This window comes from Oryzias melastigma, linkage group LG2, assembly GCF_002922805.2.
Source record: "Oryzias melastigma strain HK-1 linkage group LG2, ASM292280v2, whole genome shotgun sequence".
NCBI classification, from domain to species: domain Eukaryota; kingdom Metazoa; phylum Chordata; class Actinopteri; order Beloniformes; family Adrianichthyidae; genus Oryzias; species Oryzias melastigma.
In genome coordinates, this window is record NC_050513.1 from 20,900,769 (window position 1) to 20,923,779 (window position 23,011).

The window sequence follows — 23,011 nt, forward strand, 5'->3', positions numbered from 1 at the left end:
CAGGAACATAGAGTGACCTATAAGAGCGGAGGTAGAAGCACACAGATAGACTACATCTTGTGTAGACGGTGTAATCTGAAGGAGATCAGTGACTGTAAAGTAGTGGTTGGTGAGAGTGTTTCCAGACAGCACAGGATGGTGGTGTGTAGAATGACTCTGGTGGTGAAGAAGATGAAGAAAAAGAGGGCAAAGGCAGAGAAAAGGACAAACTGGTGGAAGCTGAAAAAAGAAGATTGTTGCAGGACTTTTAAGAAACAGTTGAAACAGGCTCCTGGTCCTCCGTGGGGAGCGGGGTCCCATTAGGTACGGGGCCTGGGGGATCTGGCTTGTTGGGTTCTCCACTGAGACATCGGTGGGGGCCGCGGCTGGTCCGGCCGCCTCGGTCCCGTCGGTGCCTGTCCAGCACACCCACAGGAGAGGTTCTTGGGGGCGGGGGCTCGGATTTGTCCCTGGGACTGGCTCCTTCTTGGCTCCTCCCTCCTTGCAGGGGGTGGGGAGTGCGGGGCCTGGCGGGTCGGCTCTCGGAGGTGGGGCCCCTGGGCTGGGGGAACTTGGACCCAACGCTGTGGGGGCGGGGGGACGGCGGTCCACCATCGGGGGTCAGTCTGCCAACTGACCCCAACATATCCCCTTCCTCATACAAACATGCAATAGGGTGAAGGCGATGGTGGCTTTTTTTGCAGTGCCCTGCGGGAGGTGGACTACTTGCCAGCGGTCCCCCTCCTGTGGCCGCTGCATGGATTTGCCCCTCCCCTTGCTTTTATTTGCACCATAGATATGTAGGGCCGCTGGTGAGAGGGTGACGGGGCATCTTTGCGAGCAATCAGGAGATGCCCTGTTAAGGCCTTCTCACCAATTTTAACTGCACTCTTTAGTACACACACCTCTAACACCACAAATATACACTCTAACAAACAAACACGCATGCATCACACAAGGAAGGTGGGACCCTCGACCTTCTGTCCCCTACCCCATCCTTGGCGGGGGGGACTCTCGGTCTGGTGGTCTAGTCTCTTGGGTGCCGGTCTCCTGGGCCCGGCAGTCTCCTACCCATGCTGGGAGTGGGATCCCAGAGATTTAAGATCTAGCAGGGGATCAAACTACATCGGAGCCTGGGGGTGTCCAGGTCTCGGTGGTGCGGTTTCCGGTCCTTGCTCTCGAGAACTACCTCAGTTTCTCTTGGGTGCCCCTCTCCTCGGTGGGGGTGGGCAGCCCCTGCCTTGCTCCCACCCTGGACCTCTCGCAGCTGAGGCGGGCGGTTGTCTGGAGCATGGGGTGGGTCGACCTTGGGGGGCCCTGGCTCGTACCTGGGGCGGGGGGATGCTTGGCACCGCTGGGTGGTGGTGGGCTGCTCTTCTGGGGTTGGGGGCCTCTCCAGGGGTGGGGTCCCGCGTTGATCCTCCTGCCGCGGTGGGGGGCTGCTCTTCTGGCGGGGCTGGGGCCTGTACTCTCTGTGTTCCTGTGCCTTCCTGCCCTGGTCTGGGTGTTTGGCGGGATTGCCCGGCGGGCAGGTTCTCTCCGCGGCTCCATGGCAGGTGTTGGGGGGTCTTGGCTGCAGCTGCAGCCCTGGCGGGGGGTCTTGGCGTGGGGATGGCCGGGCGCTTTCCCCCTGAATGCATTTCATCGCCATCCACCTCAGTGAAACATAAACACTCACCTGAGCACAGGTGTCAGCTCACCTTAGCACTAACCGTTTGTGTGACAGAATGAAAGTCTTTATCTGAATGGGTTTATATGATGGAGCGTGTGAGCTGCATTTATAGTTGTATTGTGTATATTTCGACTAGTTTAAATGTGTTCAGGTGTGTGTGTAACTACAGAGTGTGTGTGTAGACAGACTCCGCCCATTCTAATTTGATCCTGGTTGTTTTATGATGTTGCTTCTCTCCGTTGCCATCTTCTCCTTTGTCTTTTTTTAAGCCACTTACCACATGCGGCGTGAATGCAGCTTAAGTTCCCATCATTCCCCTATTTAAACTGTCGAGACGTACATGGAGGTGGAAGTGTGAGAGCAAGAATCCTGTCTCTGACTGTTGCGTTAGATTGTTCAGCATCAGGATGGGGGGTCATTGGGGGGAGGGGGGTCTTTAATGTCTCTGTTCTCCCTGTAAAGCTGTGCGTTTGGTACCTGTCCATGGAAACCTGATGATCCGATCTGACCTTTCAGGACATTGCAGTGAATGAGGACGCTAACGCTGATCAAGCAGATCTGACATCTCTCACGCACCCTCCCTTGTCTTTGGGGGACATCACCGAGCAGCAGGATGGGCTGAGCAGCTCTGACGTCTGCCGGAGTCTGACCAACGCTGGGGAGAACCCAGAGGAGCGGGAAGGAACCGGCGGGTTTCAGTTTGATGAGAATGAAGAACAAGAAAAGAGTGAAGAACAGGAAGAATGTCGATCACAGGAAGGTAGGGTAACTGCAGAATGATGACAGAAACCTTTACCAGCACTGCTCACATCTGATCTGACCCAACATTCCAGTTTTACAGCTCCCTGCAAAAGAGAGAAGGCGGGGCCTAAAAGGTGCACTGCTCCTTTTCTAAATGATCAACCATGTGGAGTCCACAGAGCATTAAAATGAGGTTTGCTGGATCAGGGAGATTTACTTTGTTCATATACACTCAACAAAAATATAAACGCAACACTTTTGTTTTTGCTCCAATTTTTCATGAGATGGACTTAAAGATCTAAAACTCATTCCAGATATTACCATTTCTCTCAAACATTGTTCACAAATGTGTCTAAATGTGTGATGGTGAGCACTTCTGCTTTGCTGAGATAATCCATTCCAGCTCACAGGTGTGCCACAACAAGATGCTGATCTGACATCATGATTAGTGCACAGGTGTGCCTTAGACCATCACATTCTCACTCCAGACTCGTCACATGTTTAAAGGTCCCTCTGCGTCGAAACCTGAAGCTTTGGGGGTACCCTTCTCGCCAAAACATGACGAGCTGGCTGGTCCAATTAGATCATGGGACCAGGTGTGCAAGGGATCCGCAGCAAAAAGCGACCCAACCCGTCAGACCCGCAGCAGTGCTGGGTCAAAAATGTGAGGTGCTGGCAGATCCAATTGAATCTAGCCTCCCAGCCACCGGCTAACAAGACGCGGAGCGCGCCACTATAGGCCGTACCTGGTATCGGGGACGCCACCCAGTGCGCAGCGTTCCCGGAACCCGATGCGCAGCAGTCCCGGAACCCGCCCCGCAGCGGAATCGGAACCCGGCCGCAGTGGTATCGGAGCCAGACCCGCAGCTGTATCGGAACCCGACTTGTAGCGGTATCGGAACACAATCCGCAGCAGGTCGATGCGTCATGTTTTGATGCGCTGGCTGATAAATAACGTCTCCGGGTCTCCTAACGGGATGCAGAGCACGCCGGTATACCCGGTACCGGAGGTGGCACCAGACGCGCAACAATCCCGGTACCGGACGCCCGGACCCTTGATTTATTGGGCAGTGATTCGAACTCCTCCCGATGAGTGATGTTGTGACGCGTTGGCAGCTGTCAGCTGTCACTTTTTTTCTCTCACTGTCAGACTTCTGTAAAGCTAGAACGTGATCACACAGTCCGACTAGTTCAGGTCCAGAACACAGAAATAAGAGAACCGAAACATTGATTCTCAACCATAGAGATAACATTACTTTAATTTCTGCCTCATAAACTGGCCAATTTTTTCTTTATTTTTTGTGAAAGACAAAACGAGTGATGCTTTCTGACTAAATGAGGAAAAAGAAAAATAATTATTTATTTATTTATTTTTTTTAATAATGAAATAACACTATAGTTAAAAATATATCCTTATTCTAAATATTTTCCTAATTATAAACAATTTAAGAAGCTAATGTCGTCATTGATGTTCGAAGAAATACTCTGATCTCTAAATGCTTCAAAGTTTAAGTTGGTCTTTCATTTTTTTAAGCCCAAACAGGATTTTAAAAAAGTATATTTATATATGTGTGTGTGTTTGTATCAGAATGTCTTTGGTGGTTTATTACTTGTTACAATGACTTTTAAAAGCAAATGAGATAAATATTTACAGACAAAGCTTCAAGCTTTCATTTCATGTAGGAATTATGGCTTTAAGATTTTTTTGACAACTAATCCGGTGAGACCAACCAATTGTGAGAGCAACCCGGTCTCCCCTGATTGATGTTTTCCTAATTTAAATTGACTCACACCAGTTACTATCTAGTCATAACCAGAATTCTTTTTTTCATTTAAAAAATAAAAAATCTTCCATTTTCTTTTTTTCAAATTCCCTTTAGGGGCTCCATACCTTGGGGAGTAATGCAAGGCAAGTTTATTTGTATATTACATTTCATGTACAGAGACAATTCAAAGTGCTTTACATAAAACATTAAGAGAAACAATCAAAAGAAATAGTAAAAATGTGATCATTAAAATAAAATTAAAAGAAAATAAAAAGATTTTAATTTAAAACAAGCATAGATAAACAGTGCGGTTTCCCACCATTCGGTTGAGCAGGCAGTTAAAGGGTTAATAGAACAGATTAGGGGGCACATATCTAATTTATTATTAGTGGTTCTTGATTGTTGTTTCCTGCTGCACCTTTTTCCGCATACTGTCATTCTGCTCATCTGGCAGGTGGGGCCAGAAATCTAGATCAGCAACTGCCAAGTTTTTAAGACAGACGAGACCTCACCGGGGCAGAGCAGGGGGGCTGTGCTGGTCTGGCTTGACCTCCGCAGTGGTTTGGGTTTGAACCTTGAACCTTGGTAGTCATGATTTGTGGGCTTGAGTTTTGGTTAGCCTTTAACAGGGAGACTGCTGACTCCGACATGGACGGGTCAGCAGTCTCCTTGACCTCTTTTATGTTTGGTCAGTCTTTCAATTTCTTTATTTTTTTCTTTTTTTGTTTGGACCAGAACTATAATCGTTTCACTTTGGTTCTTTCTTTTTCAACACACAGTTTCTTTTATCTAATAAACTATTTTCTTTTTCTTACTGAAGTCATCTTTTTATATGTTCTCGTCCCATGTTGTGTTTTCACCTCGACATGAGGCAGGTTTGGCCATTGGGGCTGTAACAATGATGGTAAGGATGATAAGTGTGGTACTGCCTCAAACGCTTCCTCCGACCGCTCGTCTGGGTTAAGTATTTTGATGACGAGGGAAAAAAAAAAAAAAAACTAAATCAACCCAAAACTTCCCCAATATATGTCAACCCACCCAAGGCAATTTTTACCATCAAATCAGAACCAAAACCGCCCACTTCAAAACTGCTGGCTGATCTGAGATCTGTAAAGCTGCCATCTCTATACTATAATTATTTATTCAACCAGTATTTAACCAGAGAAAAAATCCCATTGAGATCCATTGATCTCTTTTTGATTCTCTTTTCCCTGGTCAAGAGGCAAATTACACACACCCAAAACAGGTCATAGAATTAAAATAATAATTGTAATTAAAATGATATTTATTTCTCTGGAACAGTGAACATTATATTAACCCAACAGCTATAGTTTATCTGTTTTCCTCTGACAGATGTTAAAAATAATATAAAAGACATATTGGGACAGCCGCGACCCCGAAAGGGACAAAGCGGTCAGGAAAATGGATGGATAATGGCACAGATCATAATAAGGGGGAGAGGCATATTAATATTAAACCGAATGTTGAGGACAAATCCCAACTTCCTGTTCTCTTATAATCTCGGAGTTCGGCTTCTTCTAAGGCACCTTTCCCTGCCCCCTCCTGCAGCCGCTTGGTCTCGCCGACGATGCAGGCGAGGTGCTGGGTGATCTCAAATCCATCTGATATGACTTCACTTCCTCTAAAGCAGGGACAGACAACTCCAGGCCTCGAGGGCCACGGTGTCTGCATCACGTCCAAATTTCCAAGCTCTACTCATGATTGATTACCTGCTTCAGGTGTGTCTAGCCAATTAGAACATGCCAGAGCAAAGAATGTTGGCAAACATGCAGACTTGCAAACTCCAGGTCCTCGAGGCCTGGAGTTGCCTATCCTTGCTCTAAAGCATTTCAGATCAGAGTACTTCTTTGAACGTTAATTTCATCAATAGCTTCTATTGAGACGTGGTTTCCCGTCCATCCTTGGACGTCTCCCCAGGTTCTGTTCTGTCAAAGGTGAAACAAAATCCAAGAGATTAGCCAAATTTACTGTGAAATGCAATTCTGGAAAACTTATTTTTCTTTGCGGCAATGGTCTGAACCCCCCCTGCTGGGAGTGTCATCAACACACAGTCATTGGATGGTTTCACACCTCAAACCAACTTAACAAAACAGTGATCCAGCCATCCCCTCCCCCACAATCTTCACTTTTGTCTCCTCATTCTTCAGGACTTAATCAATAAACCAATTAGAAAACCATGAAAAAAATCACATCAAGTATTTGGAAATCCAAATGTTTTTGCAAAAATTGTATAAAGATATATAAAAATAAAATAATTATGAGAGATTCATTACATATATATAATATGCTTTTATATGTTTTTATGAAAATAACATTCTACATTTCTTAGTGTTTACAATATTAAAATATTTAGAATAAGAAATATTTTTGCTTGTTTCAAATGATGAGAAAAAAGAGAAAGAGGACCCCACCGTTTGACTACAAAAACTGACATAAGACTACAAATGTTTTCTTCTTCTACTGTTTCATTTAATGGATGATACAGTGCCACCTACTGATATTTTATCAAGCCAAGTACACAACAGACACAAACCTGTATCATTCTATTTCTTTAATAAAAAGTGAAAAACTTAATTTTTGAAATTATCTCTTGACCCTACAGCTGTCAAGAATCAATAAAACTTGGAGTCAGTTGATCTTGTGGATCAATAATTGATTTATTTATCAATTGTATTTTGTTCTTGTTGTTCATTTTATATTCTTATAGACGTAATATAATAATAATATTAGCAAATAAGGCACACCTGTGCACTAATCATGATGTCAGATCAGCATCTTGATGAGACACACCTGTGAGGTGGGATGGATTATCTCAAAGCAGAAGTGCTCACTATCGCACATTTAGACACATTTGTGAACAATGTTTAAGAGAAATGGTAATATTGTGTATCTGGAATGAGTTTTAGATCTTTAAGTCCATCTCATGAAAAATGGGAGCAAAAACAAAAGTGTTGCGTTTATATTTTTGTTGAGTGCAGTTTTAATAAATGCTATGATCAAGTGAAAGATCAGTTTAGACTGCAGAAAGTTAAAGCTGTACAAAGGAGGTTAAATTAAATGAATTGACTTCATACTAGATCGACCAACGATGTTCAGAGGCGACAGGCTGAAACCAGAGGAGGAGTTTAAATGTGTAGTCGGAACTTTATGAGTTGATTTTATTTGTTTTAATTCAAGATGGCAGCCTATTCCTGAGGTCATAGGTCATTGCAACATCAAATGTGGTTGTAGACCTAATCTGGTGGTGTGTTTGTGAAGTTTAGTAAGATCGTTTAAAATTAATTTTATTTCCTGGATTGTTGGAAATGTGAAATTCTCCAAATCTCATATAATGCAATTCAAATAATTCATTTTACAAGTTCCTTTGGGATTAATAAAGTAGTTTATCTATCTATCTCTCTATCAAAGGCCGCCGAGCTGTGTTTGATCTTTACAGTCCAGGACTGTTGCAGGGAATAATTACATCAATTTCTGGGACATAAAAGACAATTCAAGAATCTTTGTAGAGTGTAACTGCAGCCACTGTAATCTGAATTTGAGGGTATTATTTTTAAATATACATTACGCTCATTTAGACTTGAAAGTTAAAACGTGTTAAATGATATTGTTGTTGTTGTTCTGTTTAATTTTATGGTATGTGTTAATGTGCAGACCAAAATGGGGTTGTCCTGACTCCATCAGTGGAGGAATTAAAGCTGAAGCCAGTGGAAAAGCCGGAGTGTGTTCGGCATCCTGATGGCAGCCCCTTCCTTGGGAAACTGGAGCGGGATGGTAGCCTGGTTTGTCCTGAGTCCTCTGGAGAGCCTCAGGAGGAGGTGGAGAGGCTGGTTCTGTATCAGTCAATGGAGAATTCTCCGGACGCTGAAGCCCTCTTGCGTGAACCAGCCAAAGAGTTTCTGCAAATGAAGGACATTCCTGGGAGTCTGAGGGAGAAAGGTGGGCCATGCAGCCCAGATCCTGCAGATCAAGCAGGAGGTCACGCTGACCTGTCTGCAGCGATACAAACTCATACAGGAGTGACGGAAAAGATTATAAAACAACTGAAAGCCAAATCCAATGAGGTGGGCTTTGAGAACATGTCCTCGGAGTTTGTGCAGCCCCCCAGTCCTTCTGCCTTTGTCTCAAAACAATCAAATGGTGCTAAAAGTGCAGAAAATGGGGATGAAGCCAACAAAGAAGCCCTCACAGACCACGGACACCAGAGTTTTCCTGGAGACCGTGAAGCTTTGACTTTGTCTCTTCATCAGGAGAGCAAATACAACCTCCTGGTTTGTCCTGCTCTACCTGCAAACACTGCAGGGCCATCCAACTTTAAACCTTCTCTTCAGACAGACAACAACCAGAAGAAACCCAGTCTTCTGGCAGTAAGAGTGAAGGTGGAAGACACAAAAATGGAGAGCTATGAAGACTTTCTCCCAGCGAGCTCTGAGAGGAAACATGCTCATTTTCTTCCTTACCCTATAAAAGCTGAATCATCTGTTAACAAACCTGAACTGAAGGCTAAACTAGAAGATTTCAACATCTCCAAACACAAGAGCTTTGACTCCAAACCCGAAGACCTTCCCTTTGTGACATACTCAGATGGCAGGGGGGGCGACATCAAACTATCGGCTATGAGCTTCTCCTCCTATTTGGATGGTGCCAAGGTGAAGACAGAAGACAAGCCGGAGAGTTTCAGCTCAGCTGCACTCCATGAAGCATCTGCCATCAAGCCTGAACTGAAAATGGAGACTCTGGAGTACAGCGCCTTCCCAGACAGCTCAGATGCCAAAGCTGAGATGAGGACAGAGAGCAGTGAATATCCGCCTCAGTCTGGGGTGAAAGCTAAGCTGAAGCAGGAGACGTTAGAGGCCGACAGCACAGTACTGACACCCAAGTTTGAGCTGCCAGACGGAGAGGCTGAAGCTGAAGAGGATCCTGTGGAGAAAGCCCCCCTGAAGGCAGAAGGGTCATGCACTCCAGGTATCAGCGCTTTTATTAGCTGGATGAACATACAGTCATCAGGCACATTCATGCAGCCAGTCCTGCTTGTTCTTTTGCAGAAGCTTTGGTGGATGACTATTCCAACAGCCTCAGGTTTTCTCTTCCGGTTTCCATCTGCGAGATTCCCAACAGCCTTTATGAAAGCAGGGAGCCGACCATCGCCCAGCTCCTGCAGGAGAAAGCGCTGTACTCCTTCTCTGAGTGGCCAAAGGTATGAAAGCCTCTGGGGCAATGTGCTGGTATTCACATTCATGCTGCAAATCTATTCATCTTATATGATGTAAAGCATAGGCAACCTGAGCCTCAGTTGTTCCTCTGAGAAATGCTTCTTTCAGCCTTTGCTTTGTTGTGACCTTTCACCTGCTCTAGGACCGGGTCATCATCAACCGCTTAGACAGCATCTGCCAGACCATCCTGAAGGGGAAGTGGCCTTCATCCAGCGAGCAGTACGACTCCCCGGGCTCTGTGGCATCCAGCGCCTGCCTGGCCACCAGCTTAGCTCAGCACCACCAACACCGATCCGGTTACCTGGCTGCCTCCGGCTCTACCTCTGCTCAGGCCCGGATCCCTGCTGGACTGGGCTTTTCCATCCCTCCCCCCCTCACAAGACTTCCAAAGGTGAGATGCTCCTCATGGACTGAACCAATACCAAGTACTGTCTGTGTACATAGAAACACATCTGTTACCTGTCTGTCATAGCCTCCTGTCCAGTTTCCTGAAGCAGAAGTCTTCAGGTTCTCTCTGAGTGTGTCCGTCACAAACATTTGTTCTGATGAACCGAGCCAAACTATCAGCACCATTCTGCAAAACTCAGCAGTTAGCAGTTAGCCGGCTAGCATGAATGTAGATGAGTTAGCAGTTAGTTGGCTAGCATAACTGTAGATGAGTCGGCACATAACCTGTCCAGCATGACTGGACCTCAGTGGTTCAGAGCTCAGCCTAAAACTTACTTGAAATTCTGGTTAGATAGTAGCTCAGTGTGAAGCATTTATCAATGTGCATTCTGTTTGTGTGTTCAGACTGAAACTTTATTCGGGATTAAACGAACTCTGGTCACTTCAAGCAGACCAATGTGTCCATTGACCAATTTAGCAGTTATCCCATTCAGGGTCGCCACAGCGAAACAGCACCCACTGCTTCGCATCAGTGATTTAGGAGAGTTTTTAGGCCGGATGCCCTTCCTGACGCACCCTGCATTGAAAGGCACAGGGAAACCCAGTTAGGCATCAGCATCAAGGGTCTTGCCTAAGGACCCAATCTAGATGAAGATCAGTGGACATCCCGGGGATTGAACCCAGGTCTCCTGCGTGGCAGCCCTACACTTGGCACACTACACTTTATTTATAAAACATAACCAATAAACCAAGGAACTGTGTAAATCTCCTTTTTTTGGCAGATTCTCCAGAGCCATAATGCAATCGCACCAATTCTCTCAAATCTCTGGAACTTTTCCCAACATTGAAACTTCATCCAATCCCTGTTTCTTTGCCACAGCCTCAGGCAGATACTAAAAAAACAAACCCATCAAACTGTCTAAACATTGATGCAGCAGCGTTATCTTGTACTTATGTAAAAGTAATTTAGTGTCTAAAGTAACAAATCTTTTAGATTTGAGTGTTTCTGGCATCAGCACCACCATTTGATTATAACTGGCTCTATCTCCGAAAGTTGATTGAGTTAAAGCACCTGTGACTGCTTTTGTCACGAAAAACAACAAAAACAACCAAAACAAACAGTTACGACAGTTTCTAATGTCCATTAAGATGAAGGTAAACTGTTTCATTGTCTATATTTACTAATGATGAGGTTCTATAGAATTCCACTTTCATGAAATGTAAAAACTCCTTTAGTAGAATTTGTCCTAAATCCTCCTAAAGCTGTTTGTTGAAAAAAGGAAGTTAAAAATATTGCACCTTTCCAGAAACTTGACCCCAACGTGTATTTTTTTCTGCAGCAATAATAACAATAAAGGCTGGCTGAAGTCCTAGAAGCATAAGGAAGCAGGCGGGATGGTGTATATATTTTATAGGCATATAGTTAGATATTTAAAGTTATCATGGATACTAACGGAGCTGTGGATGATGCTAACGCGACTGTGGAGAATCAAGTTGGATTATTTCTTACATCTAAAGGGATTTCCTTGGACCTAAAAACTGTTAAGCTCTGTCATCTGCTTCCTGTGAGAAAGAACACGATTAAACCAGTGATCCTGAAAGCACAAGATAGCTCTGATGAAACAACAAAAAACACCTGAAGGGTTCGGCTGTTTATCTACATCAGGGGTCCTTAAAACCTTTTATTGTGAGGGCAGCATTACTGTTTTCTTCTCTGATGGGGGGCCGGGTCGGTTTGTAAGCTAACAGAAAAAGTGTAACAATTACAGGGTGTGTCTAAACGTAACAACTATGTTTGTACAGAAAGCTACACATAATCATATTTTAACAATCCCTTTCTTTAATCTTCACAGAGAAAAGGAATCTAAAACATTCCAAAAAGTAAACCACTAAACAGGAAATCCTCTCCTGTCTTGGTTCTTTTGAGACATTGGAGAGCTGCTGCTCCTCACACCAGTGGTCTGGGTCTCCCAAAAGGATATTTAGTTTTTTTTCTTCTTTTTTTCTGAACTTATTAATAACTATATAAACACATGCACAAAATTAATAACTAATTAAAAAAAATGTTTTTATAATTTTAAGTGTAAAATATGTTAAAGATGTTATTTTCCGACCAAGTAAAATGTAAAAAATAAATGATAAAAACAAAAAAAAAAACAATTTATTATTCAACTTTTAATTACACTGCAACTGCAACCCAAAATACTAATTATAATGGTCAAAATGAAAAGAAAAAAGTGAAGAAGGTTTGTTATCATGGTTGATACTTAGAAATAGCAAATATCTCATCTTTGTGAATCTGATCTGGTTTCTTATGTCAGTATCCCGTTCCGGGTCACGATAAGCAGACGGTGTCTCCAGCTCTCCTCAACTCTTCAGCTTTTAAAATCTTTTAAAGTTGCCCACAAGCGACTTTAATCCCAGAGCTGCAGCAACAACTACTGCAATGAGGAAAGTTGAACATGGCGGCGAAGAAAAATCTTGAAGCCGATCTGGCAGAGCTCAAAACCGCGATAACCGACATACAGGCTAAGTTAACCCTGCTCTTCTCAATCATGCTAAGCTAACAGCTTTGCTGGAGCTTGAAGCTAAAATATCACAGCTGCTACAACTCGTGGAAGATTTCCGTCAAGAAAAGGGACGTAACGAACAACGAGATAATCGCCAAGATCTCCTGGAGAGAAGAATGCATGACATGGATCAACAAGCACGGATGAATAATGTGATTCTCACCAGACTTCAACTACAACCACGAGTGCGACCTGGTGCTACCAGCGCTAGCATGGATACTAACGGAGCTGAGACGGGAGCAAACGTGACCGTAGAGGATTAAGTTGGAGTATTTCTTGCGTCTAAAGGGATTTCCTTGGATCTAAACACTGTTGAGGTCTGTCATCCGCTTCCTCGAAGAAAGAATACAGATAAACCAGCGATCCTAATCAGGTTTGTGAACTGAAAGCACAAGACAGCTCTGATGAAACAACGCAAACACCTGAAAGGGTCTATAGTGTATCTAAATGAACATTTATCCAAATATTGTGGTGAAATATTGAGCATGCTAGAATCCTACGCAAATAGAAACAGATCCACAGTACGTGGATTCTGAACTCCAGAACCTTTGTAAAACAACTCGGACCACCGGAACTTACGAAGCCTCTGGAAATAAAATCCATGAAAGACTTTGAGAACTGTGGGATTTGAACCTTTAATTCAAGCAAAATGTGAAATGTGAACTCAAAAAAACGCTGGATGTGAACTCTGACCCGATTCTAAGCTGCAGAACTCGAGCACAATTCCCTTAAAATGAGACCTTCACAGTCTCTCAGCTATAACAACAAAGAACGATTACGTGGCCTTAAACTTGCTCCTTAACTGTGATGTAGCACTGATTCTGCTCAAATTCCTGATCTTTTTCTTTTCAACTTATTTTTTATTATAATCATTCTTTGATGAACACAATCTGCACAAATTGTATTTTTTTTTATTAGAATAGTTTGATTTTTTTTCTCTCCATTAACTAATGAAGATGATTTTTACTTATTACGTTTTCTATTTTTATGATCGTTCTTTGACAAATACAATCTGCACTAATTTTTTTTAATGAGAATATTTAGATTTTTACTGCATTAGCAAATGAAGATGACTTAATTATTACTTTTTGTACTGTCATAATTCCTTGAATGCAATCTGCACAAAGTGTCTTTTTTTCAATGAGAATATTATATTATTGTTACTGATTAATATAAATGATTTGTCGTGGATGCTTTGAAATTTGATTACATTAATGATATTAATGATCCTTAATAACCTGAAAGTCTTAATATTTGATATTAAGTCATGAACCGGATATTGATAATTCATGTAGAGAAAATGGTCGAGTCGGGGTGGGATTATATAAATTTACGTCCTTCCACTCCCTTTCAAGCGATCTACTTGTGATTTATTATGTGATGTTATTTCATGTATTTTGACCTGATTGCATGAAATAAACCATTTCATTAATTAATTCAAAAATTTTACCTGGATCCTCCTGCACACCATATATGAACATGAAGCCCAATGAGGCCATTGTTTCTGATATTAGGCTATATAAATACAATTGAATTGAACATGTAAATGTCAGACTGGAGTGAACTATGTTGCTTACACAGACTGAGGTAAACCCTACTCATTTTTCAGAACAACCAATCGCTTTCCAGCCGGAAGGTGTCCCTGGCAGCTGCTGCACTTGTCTCAGCCTCTGTGTGTTTAACTGAAGCCATCATCTCTCTCCCATCCTTGTCTGCCCCGCCCATCTCTCCACTCTGACAGTGTGTGCCGCGGGGCGGCGCTTGCGGGCGCGGAGCTTGGCGCCTCACTTCCTTGCCTCTCTTACAGGAGAGGCTTGTGGCTCCGCCATTCCTCCCAGAGCTCAAGAGAGCAGGAAGTCGCAGGGCGTTTGATTACGAAGCTGCTGCTGCCGCCATCCCTTCGGGGAAGCCAGTCTCACCGCGCCACACTGCAAGCCCTTCCAGCTCCGCTCAAGAGGGCGTCGCAGGTGCAGCTCCGCCCTCTAACCGCTCAGGATCCATGTTGATGAACGGATGGCAAGAAGCAGCCATTGACCTGACCAAGTCTGGAGAAATAAGCACCACCAACCCTATGGGGGCAAATGAAGCTGCAACGAATCCCCGCAGCAGCAGCCACAAGCTGCCCCCTCCGCCCCCCATCGCCGCACCTCTGCCGGGCTCGGCTGGGATCGACATCTCCAGGATCCTGCAGGCCGGCCTCATTCATCCTGTCACCGGAGAGATCGTGAACGGGAGCCTGAGGGGGGACGACTCCCTGAAAAAGAGGAGAGGGAGGAGGAGAAACGTAGAAGCTCTCTATTCCGAATTCACCAAGAGCCGAGGACTGCAGGTCCTGGAAACACAGGTAGATTCACATGCCTGGAAACACAGGTAGATTCTCAGTCCTGGAAACAGGTAGATTCTCAGTCCTGGAAACAGGTAGATTCTCAGTCCTGGAAACACAGGTAGATTCTCAGTCCTGGAAACAGGTAGATTCTCAGGTAGATTCTCAGTCCTGGAAACACAGATAGATTTTCAGCCCTAGAAACAGGTAGATTTTCAGTCCTGGAAACACAGGTAGATTCTCAGTCCTGGAAACAGGTAGATTCTCAGTCCTGGAAACACAGGTAGATTCTCAGTCCTGGAAAAAGGTAGATTCTCAGGTAGATTTTCAGTCCTGGAATCGGGTAGATTCTCAGTCCTGTTTCCAGAGGGTTAGATTGGAGGCGGAGCATTTTACTAACATGACATGTTTCTGTTCTAAGGGCCGGGCAGACGCCATCAGCCACTCCACCATTTCTTCTTCCACCTCCTCTCCATCCCCTTCCCCATGTCATGCCACCTCCTCCTCTACTACCTCCACCCCCACACAGACCCCCTCTCAGCCGGAGATTGTAGCCCTGGACAGAGACACTGCTGGGAAAGGTCTGATGGAATGGCTTCGGCAGAACCCAGGCTACAGCATGGACCTGCCCACCTTCGCTCAGGTGAGTCTGATGTTTTCACCTGCAGCTAACATCAGTGCTGCACTGAATCCAGGTTACAGGCTGGGTAGAGGAGTAGCTGCTTCATGCAAGTTTCAGCACATGTTCAGATCAGAGCATAGAGTAGTCTGCATGCAGCTTAGTGAACACGTCACATGACAGCACGCACAAAACTGCAGCTCAGAGCACACACGGGACTTCCTGTAATCAGGTGGATCCATAGAGATCAAGAGAGATCCATTGAGATCTATAGTGATCGAGATAGATCTAGAGAGATCAAGAGAGGTAGTGATAAGAGCAAACAGACTGTGGTTTCTGTGATGACCATGTAGGACGGTTGTGGGTTGTGCTAAATAGTCTGTACTGCCCTTATGAGTGGATACGGACTGTTGGCTGTAACGAGTATCGTCCAAGATCGCCGATCTTTATAAATATAGTAGAGTGTACGAAAATATTATCAGGGGACGATGTATTTTTGCTCTGAAATGCAGATTAATGTAGGACTTTAAGTTTACGAACTAAAAAAAGCCAAAAGAGCTGTGGTACCGCCACCGGAAGTAAACACATCTTCGTGTAGGTGAGGCTTACGGTTTTCAAAATAAGACTAGCAAGAGTTTTTTCCGTTCAGATACTGAGACTGAAGTTCCGTTCACTGACATAACCTCTAAAAACATTTCTTTGCTTTAACACTGGAGCTAAAACTTTCTTTTGGTTATGGTACCTCTTCAACAGTTGATGCAATTAACGTAACTTTAGCTTATTCTGAAGGGGAAAAAACGCAGCCTCGCACAGCTGAAAGGCGAATGTAATCGACATGAATCAGCTGATTCTGCCGGAGGAAAAAAAAAAAAAATTTCATACGGGCTCTGCACCAACATATAACGCTTAGAACGTAAAATGTTGAAGAACTTTGAGGATAGAAAACTGTAGATAATTTTCAGGTTTTGTTATTAAATGATCAAACAGACAGACATCTCCCCTATATTTGCTCCAGATGGCTCAGTTATTGAAGTTGTAAATACTTTTAAATATTTGGGAATTTTACTTGATGATTCATTGTCTTTTAAGCCGCATGTCGACTCTCTTGTGAAAAAGCTGCACCAAAACTAGTTTCTACTTCAGAAAGAACCCCTTTTTTTCTTTCCATGCCAGAAAAAGACTTGTTGGTGCAACATTTCTTCCTGTTTTAGATTATGGGGATGTTTTATACACACATGCCCCAGCTAAGGCTTTTTGCTCATTGGATTCGGTCTTTCATGCCTCTTTACGTTTTATAACAAATTGTGGCTTTCAAACTCATCACTGTGAATTGTATTCTCGTGTTGGTTGGCCTGCTTTAGCCGTTCGTAGGACTACACACTGGCACAAATTTATATACAAGGGACTCCTCCGACTTCTTCCGTCATATTTGAGTGTGACTCTCCAGCGCAGATCAGATGGACCTCATGCTCTCTGGTCTCGGAGCGTGTACTTGCTGTCTGTCCCGAGTGTTCGGACAGAAAAAGGAAAGATGGCTTTTCAGTACAGGGCACCTACAGACTGGAACTTTCTCCAAAAAACAATCCAGCTTTCAAAGCTCACAACTTTGAATCAGTTTAATGTTATAATGAAGGACCTGGAAACAAAATCACGAATCTGTAACTGTTCTTAATTATTTACTGTTTTATTCTGTTTATTTTATCATATTTATTTATTTTTAGAGTGTTTTAATTCTATGACCTGTTGGGTGTGTGTATTTTTTGCCTCTTGACGAGGACTCCCTTGAAAAAGAGATCAATGGATCTCAATGGGATTTTTTTCCTGGTTATATAATGGTTAAATAAAAAAAAATCTACTACGAGAATACATTTTTATGCTTTTTATGTCATTTATAGTACCGCTGAACTTAACTAGAAGGTTGTGCAAGGTTGTGGCGTGCGTAATCCGCGCTGGCGAAGGTGGACCAGCGCGCCGGCTTGTTTTCCTCTCTTACGGCGTTTCACTCCGTTAGCAAGGAACAAGCCTTTGACCAGGATATCCTGTATTTCCGTAGGTGGGAGCAAAAAGTTGGGAAATAAATCCGCCGGAGTTGTTGTCCTGATGTTCACGAGCTCCACTTTGGTAAAAGCACCGAGTGCCATCACAAAAAAAAGAATTAAAGGGTTAGTAATGGGGTTGTGGGTCATTTTCGGTAATAACTGTATTTCGCCTTATATTTACCATTTCCAAATGTTTTGGCGTGTTTTGAGCAAGAAATATTGAAATAAAATGGCATTTTTGAGGCCAAATTTGGCAAACCTGTCTCTTCCGGGTAAAAAGCTCCGTTTTGGTCACGTGGTTCGTGTGACGTCAGAGGGGTCAACATAGCAAGATGGCTTCTCCTTTGCGTGTCGGAGCTAGCGATAGCGGCGATATTTCAAGGTCCACAATTCTGTCTTCAGACTCAGATTGTGGAAACATTTGTTCTGAAAGTGACGCTGATTCAGAGGCGCCGGGTGTTTGTGGTTTGAGGACTGTAAAGCCCTATCAATTTGAGCCGGCAGAGCGGAAAGTAAGAGCTCACAATCTGGCAATGACACTGACAGTGACGCTGAGAATGCCCATTAAAACGAAAGCTGTCAGTTTATCAGAGCCATACTCGAAGCTGGAAGACGTGGAGCATCTCGTGAAGCTTTATTTACAAATCGGAACCTTTTGGCGACTCTAAATCAAATCATCAATGACGCTGACTATCCGGGTCGGTAATGCAGAGTTTCATATACAAAATAAAGAGCTTAGAGACATGTTTGCAGGACCGTCCGCCAGTTTATTATTTATTTATTTATTCACTTATTTATTCACTTTATTCACGTACCCAGAAGCTCTTTCACCACCTTACTGCATGTCTCTGATATGCGCAGAAACCAAAGGAGAACGTAAACAGTCCTCCGTACGCCCCGTTCTCCACATGAATCGTCCCGTTTCAACACACAACAACAACAGGGGATGACAACAGTCTGTCACGTTAGCTAAGTACACTGAAAATTCTGAAAACGATTCCTCTTCAGATGAGCATCACACAGAAATGAATGAGATCTGATCTTTCACGGAGGAAGAAATGACTGGTGGACCGCTGCGAGTGTCGATGGTTTCATCAACGGATCTGCAGAGATCCTGCAAGCCACTATCAATGATTAATAAACTGCAAATCAAACAAAGAAACTTCCAAACATGTGCAATGTTTTAAACATTCAGTTTACCTGTTGAAATCAGAAGCTTTTCACAGTTTAGTCGGTCTGATTGTGCTCACAGTGTTCATTCACAATAGGCTCATTTCGATTGTAAATCTCGTAAATTTACGACTTTAAAAATTCTAATTTTAATTTTTTTTTTTTTTGTGGCCCTAATACTCCGTCGGACCATAACACCGACGTTTATAGAATTCAACTTTGCCGCAGCGCACACACATACATGTATCTGCAGACACCCTGGGTCCGCCTGCATTCTGCTGCTGGCGCTGTCTCACTCATGTGACGTCAACGCGTCACGTGACCCAAATCGAGCCGTTTCTGAAGCAGGGCGAAATGCGAGTGTGATTTGTCGTTGATTTTGTCAAATTTTACAAAAACCTGCGTTTGTCAACGGTAATTATTTGTTATTTTTGATACATTAGAACATATGGAATATATCTGGATACTTATTTTAGCTTTGTCCCAGCCTATTACTAACCCTTTAAACAGAAAACAAAACTAAGCAGTGCGCACCAACACACCGAGGCAGCCATCCACGGCGCCAACAGTTAAAGATGAGCAAAGACCATCAGATAAGTAGAGACTGTATGACAGCATCAGCTGTGCCTGCAGATTCCATTAGTCTCACATAAACTTCACGACACAGTGACCACACACACAACAATGCAATAGTACGTTTCATTTTCGTGACGTCTATTGAGGTGGCCGTTCAAGCCTTAAAGGAACTGCAGACACACCTGCCCCTCCCTTAAGATGCAGCCCCTCCTCTTTAGAAAACCTCTTCTGACCTGGACAACCCGAACCCTGCAGCACCTGTACAGTTTACCCTGCTGTGATGAAGCTTCACCAGCATGTGATGTTTCTGTCTCAGCAGTCTGGAGCTGTGCTGCTGCATGGTTTAGTTGAGCGGCCCAAGCAGAGGAGGCATCGCTGCAAAGACCCCACCAAGCTGGACATCAACTCTCTGACGGGAGAGGAAAGAGTCCCGGTGGTTCACCGAGGCTCCGGACGCAGGGTAACAACGCTAACGTTTGTTCTGCTGAAGCTGCATCTGCTCACAGATGTTAAACTGTTCCTCCCTCTGCAGCTGGGGGGCGCTATGGCTCCCACCATAAAGGAGCTTTCCAGGTGGCTGGATGCAAACTCGGAGTACTGTGTGGCTCCAGACTGGTCTGATGTGGTCAAACACTCTGTGAGTACAGCGGGTGTGTGACCTCCTCCAGAATATCCCCATAAGGTGAAAGTCTCATTCCATCTTCTTCCCTCCTGCAGGGCTTCCTCCCTGAAGGGAAATTCTCACGGATTCTTACAGAACCGGTCAGCAAAGATGCAACTTCTCGTCGCCGTGGACGACGGCCTCGCAGTGACATGCCCAAACCTCTCCTCTCGGTGTCGGAGTCCTCAGCTGGCCTCGGGCCTCCGCTCTACATGAACGGAGGTCTGATGGGCAGCATGGACTCCATGGTGGCCATCCAGAACCTGGGGGGGAGTATTCCCGGGATTCCCATCTCTGGAATAATGGCAGCTGGTTTCCCACACAGTTTTTCCGCAGGAGGCGCCAGATCGTCGGCAGAGGACGCAAAGAACAGCTTGAGCATGTTACCCATGATGCTGCATAGCATCCCACATCCCCATGGAGCCGCCATCCCACAGCACGCCTTGTTTGGCGTTGGTACAATGATGGCGCACCCACCTCCTCACCTCAGCTCCCCCTCCAACCTAACAGGGTCCTGTTCTTCTCCCTCCATGTCTGTGGTTACCACGACAACATCCACTGCTGAGACCTCCAGCCCGTCCTCCACAGTGCCTGCTGATGCAGACGGCACCTCCTCTTTAGCATCCAGAGGGGAAAAAGAGACCAGCGGAGAGGAGAAAGTAGCAGAGGCCACCAGCCTACCAGCAGGAGGCGAGGGAGCAGCTGCCGTCTCCTCCACCAACAGAACCCACCATAGCTCGGCTCATCTGGGCGCTGGCAGCGGCAGCCACCTCACCTTCAACCCCTTCCTGATCCCAGGAATGTCTCACGGCCTCCTGTACCCACATATGTTCCTGCCGCACGGCGGCATCGTGGCACTTCCTGCTATGCCCCCCAGTGGTGCAAACGGCTCCCCGAGCAGCCCCAAAAGGAGGCGGAAGAGAGCAAAGGAGGTGGGGGAGAAAGATGAGGAGGCAGAGCGCGAAAAGGCTGACGGAGACTCCCAGGAGAAGGACAGTACGCTTCTGGCTTCTGGCTTCTCCCATCCTTCTGGCTCCACCTCCTCGCCGTCCGGTCCAGCGGAGGAGAACCAGTCCGGATCAGAGTGTGCAGAGGAAAGGCCCTCAGACTCCGACAACCCTCCAGAGGAGGCAGCATCAGCAGAGGATCAGAAATGTCCAGAGTGAGTGGAGGCTTCCCCCAGCAGAGCAGCAGACTGTTGTCATGGAAACCATTTCATTCAGTCTCGTCATGTTTTTAAACCAAGACTCCCCCATAGTCAAGTCGCTGTCTCCTGGGGGGACGGAGTCGCCCCCATTCCACATCTCAACTGTGTGGGGGGGGCTTCTCAGGCGGCTCCTGCCCACATGTCCGGGGGGGGCTGGAGGAGGAGCTTCAGTCTGTGGTGCGTTTGCTTGGAAAGACAGTGAAGTTGCTGAGGCAAATGTTTTTCCCATCAGAAGATAGGACTTCACTGAACTTGTTTTGTATCGTGCAATGTCTGAGAAATCAGGAAGAGCATTCCCAGACGTTTGAACTCCAACGCAAAGAAGATCTACGTTTTCAATCCTTCAGTTACCATGCAGCAAAACTGACAAGACATCTGGAATGATGGGAGTCAGTCTCCATGCTTTAGATTGTGTCATCCATGTTTTTGTATTATTGTTGCTCCTGCATACTCCGAACAACTGCTCCTCATTTCAGTTGTCCCCAAAAGCAAAGAACAATCATGACTTCACTGTAAACTTGGTAGATCATGTGTTTGTTTTTCTTTTAGCCACAAAGTCACTTTGAGAGATTCTCCTTCAGTGGCTGGGTCCAGAGGACAGCCTTGTTGAAGCTCAGTTTGGCCACCGGGGGGCAGTAGCAGACAGATCTGAATGTATGCTGTCTCGCAAACACTGGGTGGAAATGAGGGATTGTGGGTGGCAGCGGTTCATGTTTGCTCATGATGACGGCACTCCACCTGTTCAGTCCACACTAAGAATTTCTTAGTATTTCAATCGTTTGAAATGCCCCATGGTCCCCGTGTTCATGTCTTCTATGGGGAGTTCAATACTTGATGTGTGAGAGTTGTGTCATACAGACTGAAATGATCCAAGTCGAGGCATTAACTCCGTCTTCTAACAGGGTGCAAATTTTGGCGGGGGTGATGTTAAAAGAACACTTTAGTTTTTTTCATTGGTGAAAACATTCTTTTTGCACAGCGTCTTTGTGTGTATGAGTGTGTGTGATGCTGGGAGGCAGAGTGAGCTCGTCCTCATTCCAACAGCTCACGTCTTGATGGGGAGAAGAACACATTGTTGTTGCCTTGTCACAATTTTGTGGCTCGATATAATTTATTATAATTTGCTTTTGCCAAACTTTCACCAAACATGACTCTCCTCATAGTTTTTTTTTTTTTTTTTTTTTTTAACAAAAAATGCCTTAATTTAATCTGTTTTTGTCTGGATGGTCTGTTGAGTTGTTCTGTTCTGGTCACGTGTGTTATCTGGTTAATTGAAGGCACAGCTGTCCAAATGAGATCAAAATTGTAAACGTTGTTGAATCCCCTGCAAAAGCACAAACAAGGTTCTGTGAGTGCCTCTAAAGTTCCTGTAGATTTTCTTTCACATCTTTCATGCACTCACATCACATCTCCAAACAACCTTAGCAGTTTGTTGGTGATGTGAGGAACTCGTTCTTTCTAGGAGCCCAACAACAAAACGGTCTGTGTAAGTCTGCCTTCTGTAGATGGCGCCCCCTGGAGGTGAGGCAGTTCTGCTGTTATCCCCTGAGCACAGGTACACCATTCTTCCACTTCTTAACAGCCCGAAGCCTTGTATGTCTTTTCCTCACAGTTCTGCTCAAGATTTTCTTTTTAAAATCCAAATGCAAGATGAGGTCATTCTGTGTCTATAAAGGGCACATAAATAAATTTGATAAAAAATTAAGAAAACATTTCTGCTACACTTTGAATAAGAGTCGTTAAGAGAATATTTATAAACACATTCACAAGTATTGTTAATGTATTTATAGGCCATTTATTGGCATTAGTCGATGTCTTACAAATGCCCTTTGAAGTGTTAAGTTTAATAAGATTCATCAACAAATTATTTATTAAAACATTAACAAGCATTATTAATGTGTTCATAAGGCTTTCATTATTAGTAGTTTATGTCTTACAGAAGCCTAATAAGGTATTGATTAAGCTCCTTATAATGATAGTTGTTATTGTAAATTAACCTGCTTCATAAGTATACTAACTGTCTTTGATAATAGTTTGAGTGTTTGCAGCACATATCCTAAAATGTGATTT

The 23,011-nt window shown here is 44.5% G+C and overlaps 1 protein-coding gene across 8 annotated transcripts in view; it reads left to right on the top strand.

Moving 5' to 3' along the window:
- Window positions 1–22,349, top strand: part of chd6 (chromodomain helicase DNA binding protein 6) — a 79,796-nt gene extending 57,447 nt beyond the window's left edge. For 5 of the 8 annotated variants that reach the window (XM_024269165.2, XM_024269164.2, XM_024269167.2 and 2 more), the window contains exons 37-45: window positions 2,168–2,411; window positions 7,831–9,141; window positions 9,222–9,373; window positions 9,532–9,780; window positions 14,088–14,690; window positions 15,091–15,312; window positions 19,390–19,533; window positions 19,606–19,710; window positions 19,791–22,349. In XM_024269165.2, coding sequence (XP_024124933.1) covers window positions 2,168–2,411; window positions 7,831–9,141; window positions 9,222–9,373; window positions 9,532–9,780; window positions 14,088–14,690; window positions 15,091–15,312; window positions 19,390–19,533; window positions 19,606–19,710; window positions 19,791–20,900 — 4,140 coding nt within the window. In that variant the 3' untranslated portion in view covers window positions 20,901–22,349. The remainder of the gene's footprint in view (window positions 1–2,167; window positions 2,412–7,830; window positions 9,142–9,221; window positions 9,374–9,531; window positions 9,781–14,087; window positions 14,691–15,090; window positions 15,313–19,389; window positions 19,534–19,605; window positions 19,711–19,790) is intronic. The other 3 variants (XM_024269166.2, XM_024269170.2, XM_024269171.2) reach the window with 3 other exon arrangements.
- Window positions 22,350–23,011: the final 662 nt, after the last annotated feature.